The sequence below is a fragment of the Cynocephalus volans genome, chromosome 2 (assembly GCF_027409185.1).
Source record: "Cynocephalus volans isolate mCynVol1 chromosome 2, mCynVol1.pri, whole genome shotgun sequence".
Taxonomy (NCBI): Eukaryota; Metazoa; Chordata; class Mammalia; order Dermoptera; family Cynocephalidae; genus Cynocephalus; species Cynocephalus volans.
The window spans coordinates 208123287-208136056 of record NC_084461.1 but is presented as its reverse complement, the minus strand read 5'-3'; the positions used below and the strand labels follow the sequence as shown (position 1 = coordinate 208136056).

The window sequence follows — 12770 nt, the reverse complement described above, 5'->3', positions numbered from 1 at the left end:
TGATAAGGTTTTGAGATTCATGCATGCTTTTGCACGTGTTAGTATATATTGCTTTGTATTGCTGAGTCATATTCCCCTGTATGCATATGATGATTTGTTTATGTCAGCGGGCATTTGGGTTGTTTCTAATTCTTGGCCATCATGAATAAAACGTATAAATATTCCAACACAAATCTCTGTATAGACGTATGTTTCCATTTCTTTTGTGTCTTTGTCAGGCTGCTGTAACAAAGTACCATAGACTGGGTGCTTTAAAACAACAGCAATTTATTTCTTACAGTTCTGGAGGCTGGGAAGTCCAAGATCAAGGTGCCAGCAGCTTGAGCGTCTGGCAAGGGCCTGCTTCCTGGTTCTTAGATGGCATCTTCTTGCTGTGTCCTACATGGTGGAAGGGGTGAGGGAGCTCTGTGGGGTGTCTTTTACAAGAGTGGTAATCCCATTCATGAGGGCCCTGCCCCCTCATATCCTCTCAAAGGCCCTACCTTCAAATAACATCATATTGGGGATTAGGTTTCAACATATAAATTTGGAGGGGATATAAACATTCAAATCTATTGCTTTTTGGGCAAATGAATTATTGGGCTTAATAATAAATGTATGTTGAACTATACAAGAAACTGTTTTCCAAAGTGATTATACTATTTTACATTCCCACTAGCAATGTATGAGAGTTCTCCAAACCCTCATCAACACTTGGTATTATCTATCTTTTCAATTTAGCCACTCCAGTGAGTGTGGAGTGGTATCTCACTGTGGTTTAATTGTGGCAGTCCACTGATGACTAATAATGTTTCATGTGCTTAGTATGGCTATTCATGTATCTTCTTTTGTGAGGAATCTGTTAAAATCTTTTGTCCACTAATTTTTATTGTGTTGTCTTTTTTTTTTTTTCCCAGCAGCTGGCCAGTATGGGGATCAGAACTCTTGACCTTCTGATGCACTCTAACCATCTGATGTCATCTTATTTTATTTTTTTTTCTTTAAGGCTGGTTAAGTGAAGCAGTGGGAATGGAGAAGAAACAAAGAAATCTATAACTAGTTGTGATCAATTTGTTGTAAACACCACTGCACTCAAACAGTTGATTCGTAGGCATTCTGGATGCCAGTACTTTTTCAGATATATGTAATGCAAATATTTTTTTCTTTGTCTTTTTCCTTTTCTTAATGATGTCTTTTTAGGGGCAGAAATTTTTATTTCGATAAAATCTAATTTATCAATTTTATTTTTTATTATTCATGCTTTTTGCATCCTAAGATATCTTTGCCTATTCCAGTGTGTTGCAAAGATTTTCTTCTAAATGATTGATACTTTTAGCTTTTACATTTATGTTGGTGATTGATTTCAAGTTAATTTTTGTGTATAGTGTAAGAGATTGAGGTTTTGGGGGGCTTTTTTGTTTTTTGTTTTTGATGGGATATCCAGTTGTACCAGTACTACTTGTTGAAAAGACCATCTTTTCCCCATTCAATTACTTTGGCACCTAAGTCAAAGAAATCAATCAGCCATTGTTATATAATAAAGAATTTGGCCTTTGGCAGGAAACAATTAAGTGTTAAGTGGAGGTGGTGGCTGGGGCAGTGGGTTCTCTGGAGAGAGAGAAATCTCTGTGTCAGGGTGTCAGGAGAGGTCTCAGGGAGAAGGTGACCCTGAGCTGACTTCCCAAGAACAGGCTCAGCAGAGGGGGTTCAAAGCTAGAGCCATTCAGAGGCAGCAGCATTGAAGGATACTACTAAATCTCCTTGTGTGTCCGATCACTGTGGAATCTTCAGGAAGGCAGGCAGCAGCATTCCCAGGAGGCACTGATGGAGCACCTGGTGCTTGCCTTCCTGGGCAGTGACCACTCATATATCCAAACCTTCCTTTTTAAGTACCAAGCCTTTACCACCCCCCAGCAGTTGCTGAACTGACTCTTCCAAAGATATGGATGCATCGTTCCTGATTCTAATGAGGACAGCAGGCCCTGGGACTATCAGAAATATGCCATGTGTTCCATCCTGAGCACCTAGCTGGATTTGTACTGTAGTGATTTCTATCACTCCCTGAATGTTCTTGCCTGAAGGTGCTGCTGGACTATCTTCACCTAAACCTGCCAGGCTCAGAAGTGGAGCGCCATGCTAACCTTCTCCTGGCTCAGCAGGAGCACTCAAGGCCCATTGAGGCAGAGTCAAAGGCTCCATCACCAGCTGCAGCCCCAGAGCCAAAGGAAGCCTACCTAACAGCTCTAGAAACATCACCAAAGTGGGAACCAGGCCCAGCATCCAAGGCATTGCTGGCTCCAGAGCATTGTTGGCTCCAGAGCTGGAGGCAACCCTGGCAAGAGCACTTGAACCATTGCTGGAGTCACCTCAAGCTCTGCCACCTGCTTCAGTTCATGAGAGAGAGCCAGCATCCACTCTCGATGGACAGGCAATGACAGAATCTGTTGTCATAGCAAGTCCAGTGCCAGGTACTCCTTCTGTAGCAGCTGCAGAGTCTGAGCTGCTAGCGGCCCCACAGCGGGCACCAGCTCCTAAACTCCTGCCCTGCTGCCTCCTGCTTCACAGCTGTCTTTCCCCTCCCCTGCCATTGCACTTGTCTCCATTTTTGTTTTTCTTCTACGGCTCATGAAAATTTACCAAAATTTATCTTCTAGAATTTCCTTCCAATACAATAAAATGTTTTAATGTAAAAAAACAGAGAACAAAGGGACCCCCATATAGACTGGGCCATGCTCCCCAGCTCTAGCCCACCTGCTCAGACCCCAGACCCAATGTGGCCTCTCACACCTCCCAGAGCATTCGATCAGCCCGTCCCATGGCATGAATCACCCCCCTACCTTGCTTGCTAGCTGCCTGTGTCTGTGTGTCTCTGCTTCTCTCTCCCTGCACAGTGGCAGGGTCAAGTGGCTGCTTCTGCCAGTCTCCAGGTGGTGTTCAGCAGGGTCTGGAGAGGCACAGCTTCCAAAGGGCTGTTGTCCCTGTCCCTTCTCTCGTATTAGCCCTCATTTTCTCCTCCTTCAGAACCTCTGGGTTGCTGGTTCCCTTTTGTTAGGACACAGTTCACTGTCTCTGAGCCTCAGCTGAATTGTTCCATTTATCCCTTCAGTTTACACATATCTACTTAGGGCCCATGACATCCTGAGGGTTTCACCCCATTTTCTGTCCTCTGGCTGCACCCAGGGTTGCAAGGATGGTGGGGACCCTCACTTTGCAAAAAGTGAAAGTCTCACAACAAAATGTTCAGAGACAACATCTAAGGAGGGTTTCTATGTAATCAGGACTGCTCTGAGGGCTTTACAAGAGTTAGCTCCTTTAATCCTAGCAAAGAACCCTTAAAATTAGTACTTCTATCATCCTGTTGTACATGTGAGAGACTGAGGAACATAAAGGCCAGTGGCTTGTCCAAGGTCACACAGCTAAGTGGAAGGGCCAGGATTAGACCTGGGTGCTGGTGGACAAGCTTGCCCTTGGGACTTGAACCTTGATCACCATGCACCCTGCCTCCAGGGACTTGTGGATGCCTGAGGTCAATGGCACAGGGTGCTAATAATTCAGTGCTGATGGCCTTTGTAGTCTGTAGTCTATTGTGCTTCCTGATTTCCATTTTATTGGGGAGGCCCAGAGACCATCCAAGGGGTACAAGGAGACACTGGGGATTAGTGATGGAGAAGGGGCTTGTCTAGGAAGGGCTGGGGGCAGCAGGGCTGGAAGTGAGCTGGAGGACATGGAGGCCTAGTGCCGGCTTTTTGGAGGTAGGTTGAACCCCTGGGAGTCATGCTCTGCTGGCTCTCTGGCTTCATTCTGCAGGCAGTAGGGAATCATTGAAGGTTAGAGAGAACCAGATACCCAGAGAGAGACAAGGACACTGAAGGGGAGCCCAATCTCTTGTCCTGGTGGCCCCAGCCCTGGGGCCATATTCCAGGAGCAGATGCCAACTTCTCACCTACTCAGCCCCACAGGCTCACACGTGCACGCGCACACACACATGCATATGTGCATGGTGTCTTTGGAGGCAGACCATGCAAATGCTTCCTCTAAGGCCCAGGGTGAGGAAGCTGAGAGACAGTCATCTCCAGCTGGAGGTGCTGGGGAGGCCTCATGGAGGCTACAGTGCTGCAGAGTAGAGATGGGAAAGGCCTGTGGACAAAGGGAAGATGCTGGAAGGTAGACCACAGCCCACCTGGCCTCCAAGGAGGGGGTTTCCAGGGTGGGAGATGAGCTGAGAGGGCCTGGAGGCCAGGCTGAGGAGTTTATTCTGTAAGGATGGGGAGCCACCCACTCCAAGGTGGACACTGATGCCTCCTCTGTATCCCAGCAGCTGAAGATTTCCAAGGAGAAGCCCAGGACACTGCTGTTAGGACACGTCGCTGTGAGCCCCTTCCTTCAATGCTGCTGCCTCTGAATGGCTTTAGATTTGAAACACCCCCTATTGAGCCTGTTCTTGGGAGGTCAGCTCAGGGTCACTTTCTCCCTGGGACCTCTCCTGACTCCCCGAATCAGAGATGTCACTACTTCCAGAGCACCTACTGCCCCTGCCACCTCCACGTAACAGTTAATTGTCAGGGGCGTGTGACACCTCCTGTACAGCAGCTGGAGCAGGCCCATGCCTTGGGGTCCCCGAGCAGCCTGGCCTCAGCTTGGCTGTGATCCAGCAAGGCATGGGTGGGACAGGGAAAGAAAGCAGTCTCTTGCTCTGCCCTGATGCCCACTATTAAGGTCTCCCTCCTGTTAGTCCATTTCCCACTCCAGGACATTTGGTTACCATGCAATAGGATTAGGTAGCGTTTACTGAGCACCTACTATATGCCAGGAAGTTTGCAGTTGTCATCTATGGGAAAGGAATCACCCCCCTCCCTCCTTTGAGATGAAGAAACCAAGGCTCTGGGAGGTTAAGCGATTCAGCCCAGATCACCCTGCTCTTACATATTAGGTTCCCGTGTCCTATGGGGGAGAGCTGGCCGTGACCACGGGGTCCCCACCAAGCCGTGGCCCGCCCTTTGCAATATATGCTTACAGATGGCTGGGGGGATATTCTGTGGTGGTCTCCTGGCAGACACCCCTTTTGGTAGTCCTGTATCTGAGGCAGGACGGAATAGAGACACGCCCCAGGGAAGCTGCTCAGAAATATTCCGACTGGATGGCACTAGCAGTTAATGAGCCCATAATACGCTGACGACAACTTAACCATCCAACCAATCAGCGTGCTGCACCCGGAACTTTGCAGAGTACAAAAACCACCGCACCTGCGCACTAGGAGGAACAAAAGTGCAGACGACCTCCCACCTGTGATGTTAGACTGGAAAGTGACTTCACTGCGCATGACCAGAAACTTCAGACACTCAGGGATGCATGATGCAGCCTCGCATTGGCCTATTAGGCCTTAATTACCCTAGATCCTCCCCTATGGTCGAATATTCCTCCCCTCAATTAGGACAGAGAAACACACCGTCCCAGAACAACATATAAACTCTCCCCTGAGGAATCTGGGGGCGCCCCTCACTAGTGGGGGTTGGCCGCGCACGCTAGCGCCATACTTTGGCTTTGTTACAAAGCCCCTTTACGTTCTGTCCGTCTGGCTTTTTCACTTCCTTTCGTTGGTCCCGTGAAAGATTTTTCTTCACGGCTTAGTAATATACCTTCGGGTAGGGCTGTGTTGGGGGTCACCAACGGGGTGATGGGCCCCCCAGGTCTTCTTCCACTATGACTGGAAGGGAATGGGGTTGTCTTTGCCATGACTGTTTCCACATTTGATGCCCTGTACGTGGGCACAGACACTGGTGAGTCGGGGATGGTTGGGGCCCAGGGCTGCTGGTTCTCACCGTGGGAGGACCTGGTGGAAGGCCGCTGAGGGAAAGGTGGCTGGGGAAGGGTGTGTGTGTATGCCGGTGGGAGGGTGGGCCCACCGCAGACCACAGCTGGGAGAAAGCAGGGAGAGGAAGGGAAGGTGCCCCTTTGGGTGGGGGGCTGGCAGGCCCTGACCCTCACTATCCCCATGCTCTCCCTCTAGTGTGGGTGACTCAGATCCTGCCCACAGGGACAGCCAACCAGGCTGCCCACCATTGGGTCTGCTGGCTACTCATGTATGCTGTCTTCCTCCTCCTTCAACTGATCTTTCTTCCCTCCCTCTTCTCTGCCTGGTAGCCCTTCACCATGGCACATGACACTCAAGATGTCCTCTGCACCAGCCAAGAGTTGCAGTGTGGCTACACATAACAGAAACCCTGAGAAACAGTGGCTTCAGCATAGAGAGGCTTCTTTTTCTCATGTAACCAAAGGCAGCTAAAAGGGCTGGGTGGAGCCTGTGTTTTTCCAGCTCATGGCTGCTGGACACCTGCTGCATATCCAGGGATCATGTCCAAGTTCCAGGCAGGGTCAGGAGGAAGGGGGCTGGATGGTGCCTCCATCAGCAAAGCAGAGGCTTGCCCATAAACCCTATATATTGCACAGGCCACAGCCATGCGACGTGGCCACGCCTGCCTGCCAGAAGTTCTGGGGCAGTGAACATTCTAACGGAACAGCACTGGGCTGCTGCTATCAGTGAGGAGGAAGGAGGTCGGCAGTCACAGCTGCCAACAGCTCCTGATGCATTTGGCAGATAATTACTGAGCCCCTATAGATTCCAGGTGTACTACTTTTCTATTGCTCCTATAAAAAATTTGGCAGCTTAAAACAGCACACTTTTATTATCTCACAATTTCTGTGGGTCAGGAGTCTGGCATGACATGGCTGGGTTTTCTGCTAACACCTTGCATGGCCAAAGTCAAGGTGTCCAAAGTTCAACTAGGGAAGAAGCCACTTCCAAGTTCATTCAGGTTGTGGGTGGAATTCAGTTCATTGTGGCCTCTGGCCCCCTTCATCTTCAAAAGCCAGTGATGGACACTGAGTCCTTCTCCTGCTTCCAATCTGACTTCTCCTGCTGCACTTCTCTGACTCTAGGTGGAGAAAATTCCTTTGCTTTTAAGGACTCATGTAATTAGATTGGGCCCACCCAGATAATCCATGATAATCTTCCTATTTTAAGGTCTGTAACCCTGCCTACATCTGCGAAGTGCCTTTTGCCATGTAACATAACATATTCACAGGTTGCAGGGATTAGGGCCTGGATGTCTTTGGGGGTCATCTGTCTACCATTGAGGTAATGGGTCAGGAAGTAGGCATAAAAAGACAAACAACAGTCAAAAAAAGACCATCCCCACCACCATGGAGTTTACTGCCTAGACACGAAGTGTTAACACAAATAGAAATATGGAGACAGCCTTGAAGGCTAGGACAGGTGCTGGGCACATGTGGGACCTGACTGAGCCAGGTGCTCCTGGGATTCTCCCAAGGAACTGAGGCTGGGTTGAGGTCTGGGGGATAGCCAGAGTCAGATGAGGGAAAGTGTGGGCATATCGCATTTAAGGACCAATGCCCAAGCCGGGAGCCAGAAGCATGGCACTGAAAGGACAGTTTCACCACAACTCAGAGAACAAGGGAGGGTGGGGGAGGCTGGCAGACCCGGGTCACCCGGGGCATTGAGACAGTACTACCTCTAGTATCAGAGAGGACTATGACCAGCATTTAGGCCACTTGGTCCTTATAATACCTCTATGTAAGATGGACACTATTGTCACCTCCAAATTACAGATGGGGAAACTGAAGCTCAGAGAGTTTAGTCAAGTGTCCAAGCTAGTAAGAGATGGGACGGGGAATCATATCACCTCCTCACATGCCTTCCAGAAGGGTGGGGCTGACTGCTACTGGAAACAGCTGGGGAGGGTAAGAGTAGATGACAAATAGCTCAGAGGCTGTCCTGGTCAGGGAAGGAGCCCCTTTGCTACAGTAATAACCTGAAAGTCACAGTTGCTCACCTGCAGGGGCAGCTCTGGTGCTTGCTGGTGAGGCTCCACCTTGCCACCCACCACCCGTTGCCTGTGGGATCCACTATTAGAGAATTAGCCAACCAGGCACTGGCTCTTCAGTCTTCTACCTGGAGTCACTCATGTCACTTATTTCACTGCAAAGCAAGTCAATGGCCAAATCTGCTGCCCTGAGACAGAAGTTGACTCCTCTGTCCAGGAGGAACGGTTCACCACAGGGGTATCAGAGTGATCCAGGCAAAAGGTGATGTCACTTAGTGTAGACTAGGTGATGGGGCAGCGGGGTAGAGAGAAGTGAGGATAAGGGGACAGTGGAAGGAGGCACATTTCACTAGCAGGCGATCAGGTGTGGGAGGCAAAGTCAAGCACTTGGGTTGGACATAGAGAGCAGGAGATGCTGAGTCAGGCTTTGGGGCTTAGAGGAGAACCCCCAGCTGGATACATGGCTAGAGCGCCATTAGTGCATAGTAGTAAGGGAGCACTCGGCACAGGTAAGACTGGAGGTGTGAGAGAGAAGCGGCCTGAGGACCACCTGGAGGAACCAACACTTATTTGCATAAATGGGCCATGGGACCTCCTGACTGGAAGCTGGTTGGTGCCACGTGGATCCCACAGACACAGGTGTGATTGTTGTGTCACACAGTCATTGCCAAGGTTGATGTGTGAATTGCACCTGCTAGAGACCAAGATCAAGGCCTTTCTGGAGATCTTGAGGACCTGGCCAAACTCAACAGGGCCTGGGAAAGATCAGCTATCCAGCACAGCACCCTGACCAGGAGGCCTCCTTAGAGTGGGAGTGGGGGAGGCCACTCAGCCACAGGCTGCTCTGACCAATGATGGCAGGGCTGCAAGTTCATCCCCGGCCACTCCCCCACATCCCTGGCCTGGCCAGGGCCCTAAATCCAGTCGCCATCCTTCCCTCTTCTTGCTGTGTCATGGTTGTCTTCATTCAGCCGGTATTTAGTCAACGTCCTCTGTACGTTTGGCCCCCTGCTAGATGCTCCCTGAGCTTACCATTAGTGGAAGAGACACGTCACCAAGGTCTCTAGGAGAGGGCAACCTTGGTACCTGACTAGGGTGGGACTTTCCTAAGGAGCTCAAGTTGCTCAGGGGCCGGGGGTGTGGGGTTGCTTTCTGTGGCCTGGAGGAGCGGAGCTGAGCGCCTTTGGCTCAGGGAGCTCTGTCTGGGCCTCACCTCCTGCTTACTGCCCCTCCGCTCGGGGCCTCCCAGCATCCTCAGCCACCCTGAAGTCCAGGGATGCAGGGAAGGTCCTTGGATGGTGACTCGGCTATGGCAGCTCCACTCGCACCAGCAGCCATAACCACCCCTCCCCATCTCACACACACACAAGCCCACGTGCGCAGGACTGAAGCCCTTGGAGACATGAGGCCCGGAGACTCAGGACACAAACAGGATCAGTGCATGTGATGGAATGAGCTGGGGCTTCACCTCACCGCCTCCGTACAAGCAAAGGGCCATCTGCCCGGTTAACCTCCGCATCCCCCCACTTAGCACAGCTCCTTCGAGTAAACGTCAGTGACTAAGCGAAAGAACTAACAAAGAAACGAGAGAGAAAAGATTTCTGGCCGCCACGTGGAGAACTGTTTTGAGGGGTGCTGGTCGCCGCCAGGGCAGCCTGCTGACTCGACCCGGGTCCCGCCCTCTGGGGCGGAGCCTCGGCCTGCGGTGACGTCACCACCTCCTGGGGGCCGGGGCTGCCGCCGGCCGTGACATCACAGGAGGCGGAGTCGCAGCCGCAGCCGCAGCCGCGGCCGCGCAGGGGGCGGGACGGGGCGGTGGTCACGTAGCTCAGGTTTCCCGCTGCAGCAGTGGCGCGTGTCGGTGTGTCTTCCTGAACTCGGCCAGCTATCCCTCCGCCATCATGCCGATGTTCGTCGTGAACACCAACGTTCCCCGCGCCTCCGTGCCGGACGGGCTCCTCTCCGAGCTCACCCAGCAGCTGGCGCAGGCCACGGGCAAGCCGGCTCAGGTTTGCGGGAAGGGGATAGGAAGACGGGGTGGCCGCCGGACGAGGTGGTCCCGGACTGGGGGGCGGTGAGGGGACCGGGGGACTGAGGCTCCGTCCCGAAGTGGACGCTCGGGGTCGGGTGAGGTCGCTCGGGGAGACTGACCGCGCCCCTCCCCCTGCAGTACATCGCGGTGCACGTGGTCCCGGACCAGCTCGTGGCCTTCGGCGGGTCGACCGAACCGTGCGCGCTCTGCAGCCTGCACAGTATCGGCAAGATCGGTGGCACGCAGAACCGCTCCTACAGCAAGCTGCTGTGCGGCCTGCTGGCCGAGCGTCTGCGCGTTAGCCCGGACAGGTGCGTCAGGGCGCCGGAGGGCTCGGGGGCGCCGGAGGGCGGGAGGGCGGAGGGATGCGCAGCCCATGGCCGGCCCGGCGACGGCTGAGCCCGCCTTCCACCCCCCCTTCGCAGGATCTACATCAACTACTACGACATGAACGCGGCCAACGTGGGCTGGAACGGCTCCACTTTCGCCTAAGGGCTGCGCCGGCCCGGATCCGCCTACTTGGGTACCGCCTACCTGGGTCCAGCCCTGGGCCCCGCTGTCCGCCTCACCCCTAGCGACCCCCGGAGGGAGGGAAAAATAAATGGTTAGAGACTACGCCTGCCTTGGGCTTCTTTGGCTTACAAAGGAATCGGTACAGGGCCCGGAGATTGTTGACTTGGAGCCGAGGCCGGGAGGGTGGTGGTAGCGAGCCCAGGGCCAGGTTGGCCCCCCTCGGAACCTGCTATTCGGGAACCGTTTTGTCCAGCCTTTCCCTCCAGCACCCCCGGCAGAAGCCCTAGCCCTTTTCATTTCTCGGAGGTGTGTTGGGGTGGGGAGAGGTTGGCATCCTGCCTGGGGCCATAGACCCAAGGGTCAAACTCGAATTTGAATTTGAGCCTCCCAGTTGAAGTTCGTGACCTGGCCCTCCCTGGGCATGTTCACAACTCTGGACAGGGACCCAGAGTTGAATCTGTCCCCACCCGAAGGGCCACCACGGAGGGTGCCATGTGATGGCGCTGGCATGGAAGAGGGGGAGGGGGACTTGGGATCAAAATCTGATATGTTGGTTGGGGATTGGAAGTCAGCTGGACATGGACCTTTCTCTCCTCTCCACCTTCCTCCACCTTCCAGATGGATAAGGGTAGCCTGAGGAGAGAAAGGTCCACCTGGAGTCGCTGCTAAGCCGGTGCCTCAGTTTCTTGACCTGGAAAATTGCTTTGTTCCAGAAATTTGGGACAATTTGCTGGTGTGTTGGTGGGGAGATGCACAGTGCAGAGTTCTTGGTTATTCTACCTTGCCCATGCCCCAACTCTGTGCTTGAGGTACCCAAGGCCCACCACAACAGTTCCCTGAGAAAACACCAGGCCTGGGGTTTCCATTGCTACCAATCATGTTTTGCGGTACATTAGCTCTAAAAGGCCTTCAAGTGGCCAGTTTACCCTGCTAGGACAGCGAAGGTCCTGGCCCTGAGGGCACAATATAAAGAGCAAAATCAGGATCAAGGTCCAGTGGGACTGGGGACTCCTGGCCCTGCATCCTTCCCACCAAGTTCAGGGGCTCCCTTGGCGGTGGGGTGGTAGTAGGACAGTGGGCAAGTTCAGGCCTGCACCTGAACCACAGTGGCTGGCCTTGGCTGTCTTGCTGCTGCTCCTCAGGCCAGGAAGTGTTGCTTGCCCAGGCCAGTTGCTTTGGGGCCACCTTTGGGCTGAATTCCTCACCACCCCACAGTGTGTGAGCCTCCACGCCAGCGAGGCCCAGCCAATAGCACTGGGAATTCATCATGTGCCTGGAGCTGGTGTTAGTCACCTGGGCCAACACTTGGGTCTTGGCCAGGGTGAAGGGCTGGCTCTACCCTTCCTGCACCATTTCCCTTTGGGAGAAGTCAAGTCTATTATGGCAGCTCGCACAGAGAGGAGGATCCTATGACCACATGCACGCCATTCCTAGTGGCTCAGGGAAGGAGGCATCGACCTTAGAGGACTCCTGCTGGCCCTGGGTCAGTTTAGACCCTTGTTCTTCCACAGTCTCTATCTAGGCAGGAACATCCTAGATGGAATGTGATTTTTAAAATTCTGCAGATTTAAGTGAATTTGGGACTCTAGCAAAAGCGGGTGCTGTCTGGGCAGAGCCTTTGGAGCCCGTTACTTCTGTTTTGACATTGGGAGTGTGGAGCAGGTGTGCCTTTGAGGCACAAGGCAGTGATGGGCAGTGTATGTGCTGAGAACCTGTGTGAGCCACCTGGGGCCTGGGCAACTGCCAGTGGCCCAGCCCATGTTGTGTCCGTTATCCTTGCAGGTCACTTGTGGGGCTTCAATGTGACATCAGCGTGAACACCCCCAGGCAGGACAGGAAGCTTTAGGTGCCCAGCTCAGACCTGAAGTAGAGAACAGTTGTCGTGGGCAGCTTCAGAGCAAATTAGGCCCCAGGGCCACTGAACCGTTTCTACATGGACCCACACCATTCCTCCCTCTCCTCTCCTCTTCCGTCAAAGCTCTCTTGGCAGAGTCTTATCTCTGGGCCGCCCACCTTGCCAGCTTGCTAGTCGAGATACAGAAGACTGCTCTGCTCTTCATCTCAGGGGTCCAGGGCCTGGGGACGGGGTGTATCCCCCTCAGCCCTCAGTCAGTTCACCTGCCCCTGCCTGGTCTGGCCAGCAAGGATTTCCTTCCAGAAGAGCAGTGTAGATGGGCAGAATTTAGAAAGAGGAAGGAAAATCAAAGCTCAAGAGAGTCTGGAAGGGTGTGACCCATGCTGCTTTAGGGGAGAAGCTCCTTTTCCGTAAAGGTTTCTAAAGGAAGACCCAAGAGGACAGCTGGCCACGCCTCAGCTCACCTCAGGTTCATTCTGTCCTCAGCAAAAAGGCCGTGGGACCCATGTTTGCCTCTGTGCTGGGGAGGTGTGTGTGGCATGGCCCCTGC

General features: G+C 53.0%; 1 protein-coding gene across 1 annotated transcript; it reads left to right on the top strand.

The window, feature by feature from the left end:
- Window positions 1-9582: 9582 nt before the first annotated feature.
- Window positions 9583-10467, top strand: MIF (macrophage migration inhibitory factor). Its single transcript, XM_063087781.1, has 3 exons — window positions 9583-9829; window positions 9991-10163; window positions 10278-10467. The coding sequence occupies exons 1-3, from the start codon at window positions 9722-9724 to the stop codon at window positions 10342-10344; spliced, it is 348 nt and encodes a 115-aa protein (XP_062943851.1). The 5' UTR covers window positions 9583-9721; the 3' UTR covers window positions 10345-10467.
- The last annotated feature ends 2303 nt before the right edge of the window (window positions 10468-12770 follow it).